This window comes from Haematobia irritans, chromosome 2 (assembly GCF_050003625.1).
Source record: "Haematobia irritans isolate KBUSLIRL chromosome 2, ASM5000362v1, whole genome shotgun sequence".
Taxonomy (NCBI): domain Eukaryota; kingdom Metazoa; phylum Arthropoda; class Insecta; order Diptera; family Muscidae; genus Haematobia; species Haematobia irritans.
The window spans coordinates 76055282-76061846 of NC_134398.1; the positions used below are offsets into that span (position 1 = coordinate 76055282).

Below are 6565 nucleotides of genomic sequence, written 5' to 3' on the forward strand. Positions count from 1 at the left end.
CCATTTCTATTCACAATCGGAAGATGAAGACGTTTTGTATGACCTGAACACCTTACAAACCAGAAAAAAACTGGACACATGTTTCGGTCCGCATAAAGATAGTGATGGTGTTTGGAAGTTTGGAAATAGCGATCTTCATTTGACTGATGATAAAATTATTATAGGAAATCAAAGATGGGGTCGCACCCCAGGTCTATTTGAACTTCTTTTTTATAAAAATCCACAAAACTATGATAAGTCTGAATTGGAAATCTATAAGAAAATATTGTTAAATACGAATGCCCATAAAAGAGATTACAAGCCTGAGGGAAAAATTAAAGCAAGCAAGGGTACAAAATACATAAATATTATAAGGAAACTATTTCAAAGTACTCACGTGGGTGAAGGATTAATGAAAGTAAACATGCAAAAACCCAACTATATATATTGGGATGATCCCAATGAATTAGTTGAACGTCTCAAGCTGTTAATTGCATCGCAAAATGCAGGTCATACTAATCATAGTAATGAAATAGTATCAATTATAGAGGAGCTAAGAGAGGCTAATATAATTTATTAACCTTTGTTTTGGCATATTATTATCAAGATGAGCGTCGACAAGTTCGGACACTTCTCCAACTCGGAAATCCTAAGAAGAAATGCTCAAAAAATTTTGGGAATTACTTTTGACCGGCATTATAACCTCGATATACAAACTAAAAAAATTAAAAACTTGGGTGCGCCGACAGAAGATCGAGACGCAGTCAACAAAGCTTATTTACAAGCACAAATCACACGCTCACAAGAAATATTCAAAAAAGAGTTAAGCGTGGAATTTTACAAAACGCAGGAACAGATTTCGGAATTAAAGACCTCACTAGCAAACATTTTTGAGGCTATAAGTAAATTGTATCCCTCGCCAACATTCATATACAACAAACAGGATTGATCATGGAGAGAAGGGGAATCGTAAATGAAATTCATGCTCAAGCGCGAAAAAACTTTCCTCGCCGTAGAGTCATAATGAAAGGGATTGATGATTTGTGGCAGGCGGATTTAGTTGAAATGGGAAATTACGCCAGAATAAATAGTGGTTATAAATATCTATTGACAGTTATCGATACATTCTCCAAATATGCCTGGGCTGAAGCAACGAAAACTAAAAATGCGAATGACGTCACTGCAGCGTTTTATAAAATATTGAAAGAAGGAAGGGCACCAAAGAACCTACAAACAGATGATGGTAAAGAGTTTTTCAATAAAGATTTTGCAAAGCTAATGGAAAAATATCACATTAACCACTACTCCACATATAGTGTAATGAAGGCATCGATTGTTGAACGCTTCAATCGCACATTAAAAAGTAAAATGTTCCGTGACTTTTCGTTCAATGGAAACTATAAGTGGATTGATATCTATAAAAAGTTAATATATTCATACAATAGAACGAGACATCGTACAATAAAAATGCCGCCATACAAAGTAAATTCAAAAAACGAACAAGAGTTACTCGATACCGTATATAGCAATCTAAAAATATTCAAGACACACAAGTACATGGTGGGTGATTTTGTTCGAATCAGCAAATATAAAAATATATTTGAAAAGGGGTATACCCCTAATTTCAGTACAGAAATATTCCGTATTAAATTAATCAAAGTGACAAACCCAGTAACATATATATTGGAAGATTATCAGGGGCACCCCATTAAGGGATGTTTTTATGAGGAGGAATTGAAAAGAACTAAGTATCCCAATTCTTACCTAGTTGAAAAAGTTTTAAAAACTAGAGGAGATCGTGTTTATGTCAAATGGCTGGGTTTCTCAAATCAACATAACTCTTGGATAAATAAAAGCGATTTAATATAGTAGAAACACATCATTCAAAGCATAGTACTCATTATGTCAATAACGCTAGCCCTAACGGGGAAATCTTCCATTCTAACCGCGGAATATTTCCCTTCATTGCAGCTCTCTGGAGATTATGAATGTGCATTAATTGATTTCCATTCATACAACTCTATACCCAATGTCGATAATGATAACAATCTATTTCATATCGGTGAGAAAGTAATCGAAATTCCCATAGGATCATATGAATTGGAAGACATTGTCGATTATATAAAAATGGCCTATGGAAGAAACAATGGGTCAAAAAGTATTGAAATTGTTGCTAACAACAATACATTGCAAATTGAAATATTTTCTTCGCATGATATAATCGACTTTAATCATGAACATTCTATCGGAGGATTATTGGGTTTCAAAAGAGGGACTCTCTCACCCAACATAACACATAAGTCATCCCTTCCCGTGAACATTATGAGAGTGAATGCAATTCAAATTCAATGTAATATTACATCCGGTGCCTTCATGAATAATTTACCGGTGCATACTATTCATGAATTTGCAATAAATGTTTCCCCTGGATATAAAATAGACGAAATACCAAGAAATTTAGTTTATTTACCTGTTAACGTCAAAGAAATCAGTTCACTTAAAGTGTGGATTGTAGATCAAGAAGAAAGAATAATAAATTTTCGCGGAGAGGAAATTACTTTACGCATTCATCTAAGGCCAGCTGACAGATGATTATTTATAATAAAAACATAAGCGGAAAGTCAAAGGCAAACACTCAAGTGCAAACCGCCAACCGCAGACTACTGCCTTTAACTAAGCAAAATATAAAATTTTTAAAATCTCTCAACCTTCGTTTAAAACAAAATGACTGAAATTCTTAATGTATCCGAAAAGCCTTTTTCAGATGAAAATATTACTAAAAAAGACTACCATAGTTATGTCCCATATATTCGTTCATTTAAAAACAATGATGAAATAAGAATAACCATACAAAATCAAGATTTGTATGTATTACCGGCTGAAAGTTATATTTACATAGAGGGTACCATAACAGTGGCCAGTGGAGAAAGAGCAATCAATGCTCGTTTGAAAAACAATTGTGTAGCGCACATGTTTGATGAAATCCGATATGAGCTTAATGGTGTTGAAATTGATCGATCGAGATATCTTGGAATATCAAGTACAATAAAAAATTTCGCATCTCTAACAAGTTTTGAGAGTAATATGCTTCTAAACGCAGGATGGAGTTCTTTAGAGGATATATCCGTAAACACATTCAACTTTTATGTTCCATTGAAGATGTTACTCGGTTTTGCTGAAGACTTCCATAAAATTATCTTGCATAGCAAACATGATCTTATACTTCTGCGAAGTTCTAGTGATAGCCAAGCATGCTATTCATCGGATCCCAAAGAAAATCTAAATTTAACCATCACCAACGTGATGTGGAGGATTCCCCATGTTCACCTCTCTGACATAATGAAAGTAAAAGTTATGAAAACAGTGCGCGATGGTACGTCGTTACCAATTGCATTTCGAAGTTGGGATTGTCATTTTAACCCCACATTCTTTGGTTCGATGAAGTGCAATTGGAATGTCAAGTTGTCGTTGAACAGGGAGAGACCACGCTTCATTTTGTTTGCATTTGTACGAGAAGGAAAGTTTGCTCATTGTAATTTAACCAATATAAAAGTTCATTTGAACTCTGAGACCTATCCATATGATGATTTAAATTTAAAATTTGATGAGAATCGATATGCCATACTCTACGAAATGTATACGAAATTTCAAGAAAACTATTATCAAAGGGAGTCATATCCAATTTTAAGTCTTAAAAAGTTCAAAGAATCACCAATAATAGTCATTGATGTTAGCCATCAAAATGAAATGATAAAGCATGGACCAATAGATGTCAAACTCGAGATTGAAACGAGTAAATTAATCCCTCAAAATACTCATGCCTACTGTCTTATATTACATGATCGATTGATGGAATACACACCTTTGACTGCAGTTGTCCGAAAAATTATTTAAGAATAGAATTATTTTTGATTTATTATTATTATTATTTATTATTTTTTTTTGCATAGTTACATGAATATATAAATAAATAGTCTTTATTTACATGAGATTTGCTTAGTTAATAAGTTAAAATTACATAAATAAATAAATAAAAATAAATAAATAAATAATGTTGTTTTTTTTCTTTTACATTACAATGACTTAATGAATATACTTAATAATATTAGTACTATACTTATTCTATTCGACAAAATCCAAATGCAAGTCGTCTAAATCATTTATTGATGCCAAGTCAAGGTTTTGAATATCATTCAAACTAACATCAAACACCATTGGATTTATAGACTCCAAGTCGATTTCATTACTAGATATGCTATGGTTTTCATTTGCAATCGCATAGTGCCCCAATGCATATGTATTAATGCCATCTTCTCGAATTTTTCTTTTATCGTCGTTATAGCTTAAAGTTATTTTATTAACTTTATTTGTAAACACTGTGTGTTTTTTGGACCTAAAAACTAGCATGCTATCACTTAAATTCTTTTTATTAAAAAGACACTCACGATACGTTTCAAATGTGTATTTTCTTAACACAGATTTCTTGACGCCCTTAGATTTTTTTATTTCCGCACAATCCTCCACTTTCATGGAGTACATTTTTGGCCTCAACCCTATGAACTCAGTCATTATTCTCCCCGAATTCTCATCTTTCATCATTCCCAAAACTTTTTTATTTGCAATAGGGAAATTGAATCTATTATTAAGAGGTAGGTCGGATGTATCAAATCTTGCTTTAATATCATCCGGAGTTATTTCTTCATAGAAGTCCCTACCTATGAATTCGAGGACCATGGAATCGGTGTCAGTGTACGCTAAGGTTACATCATTCCCAAACTTTTTTTTCAAAAATCCATAGTAGAAATCATACATAAAATGTTTAGAAATTTCTAAAATGGCAAACCCCATTTGAATAGGTTTATCTAATAAAATTTCTTCTTTGTTCATTTGGATGGCGACCATATTTTCTCCAAAATGAATAAGGCTATTGAAATTTGGCCTAGAAATCAATTTCACCGCACTATTTCTTTGTCCTACTGTTTCCCATACCTTTACAATTCTCACGTCTGTCCGTTTTTCCACATTTTCCATAGTCTTGCCATATATCGCATTATTCAACAATTTGAAAAAATCTTTTTCAAATGCAATATTTGTTTTTGCTCTATGGCTATTATTTATATCAATAAAGGGACGTAAATAATCGCTTTGTACAAATGTTAATATCCTGTGTACTTTTTCAAGTTTTAAACCCAAATCTAAACATTGTTGCAGATTTCTATAGTGGATTACATAGTTTTTCTTATCCTCAAAATCTGCAATCAATTTTTTAAATTTGGATCCGGGAGGAAATTTGTTTTCAGGACATGGTGGAAAATCGTTTAAATAGTCATGGATATCTTTAGGATAGGAGAGATCTACCTCAAGGAAATAACCATGAGTGGCATCGGCAGGTAATTTAGATATATTATCAAAAAAGAATTTTAGTAGAAATTCTGGACTTCCAATCACCCACTCGAAATCTTTCTGTGGGAGACATTGGGACATGGCTAGTCCATATAAATTATTTGCGTCAATGTATAAGAGGATACTCAAAACTAGATCCTCTATATAATCTTTCATATATTTGTTATTAGCACGAACATATCTTTTGCTACACTGAACTATTCCACCTCTAATCCCCCTCATACAGAAATTATGCATTTCTTTATCTAATAAGAGATGTAGTTCAGTTGTTCGTGTAACTAACTTCAACATTGCCTCCCAAGAAAGACCAGGCACCGTAAAGTAATGGCATGGATCAAGTTCATGAATGTCAATGCACATTGTGCGAAATTTTTCGAATATGTCAGCTAATAAAAGAACATCTGTAATCAAATACAGTTCCATATAGTCTTTTAATGTCTGACAACCCATTGTTCTCCACACATTTTGTGCATGTGTGTAGTCTTCCACAGTGCATGGTGTATCATTTAGAGTGTTGTAAAATTCTTCTATGGGCGGTAGCTTATCATCGCTCAATTTACTATGACTTGATAAATAGTCGTAGCAGAAAACCCCTTTCCTTTTCATTAGATCGAAATTGGCTGGGAAGTGTTCCTTTACATTGTGAAGGGCATCATCGGTCAAATTACGAGCAAGTGTATCTAAACTCGCAGCCATAAATTTGAAACTATCCAAAAACCTCAATTCTAATATTTTTTTATTTCCCATTGGAATTATGTGAGACATTGAAATATATGTCTCCTTATTCTGAGCAATAACAGACGTAGTACCCTCAAAGTGGGCCAAGTCTTTGATAAAAAGATGACAATCATATTTTGAAAAATTGTGGAAAAAAATAGGAATGAAATTGGCTACTTGATACTGAAGGTTGCAGCTGTTGTGTGCTGCCCCTCTGTATTTGCCTGTGAGGTGACAGTGATCTCTCACCTTTTTTTCCACCCTAGTGTTAATGACACCTTTGCAAATGTTGCATGTTTTTGCTTTTAAAAATTCCCTAGTCTCTAAGGGCGTCAAGCTATCCATCGGTTTGATTACCTTTAGACGATTGTAGATTAGTTTACAATCCGCAATTAAATTTTTTAAGAACTCTTTGGATGCATCAGCACCCGTATACGTTCTTAAAATATTTTGCGAACTATCATAG

General features: G+C 33.3%; 1 protein-coding gene across 1 annotated transcript; it reads left to right on the top strand.

The window, feature by feature from the left end:
- Nucleotides 1-2703: 2703 nt before the first annotated feature.
- Nucleotides 2704-3873, top strand: LOC142224661 (uncharacterized). The gene has a single exon (XM_075294443.1). The coding sequence runs from the start codon at nucleotides 2704-2706 to the stop codon at nucleotides 3871-3873; it is 1170 nt and encodes a 389-aa protein (XP_075150558.1).
- The last annotated feature ends 2692 nt before the right edge of the window (nucleotides 3874-6565 follow it).

What these genes read in the sequence shown, in the direction of transcription:
- LOC142224661 (XM_075294443.1), top strand. Translation starts at nt 2,704, where the DNA reads ATGACTGAAATTCTTAATGTATCCGAAAAGCCTTTTTCAGATGAAAAT.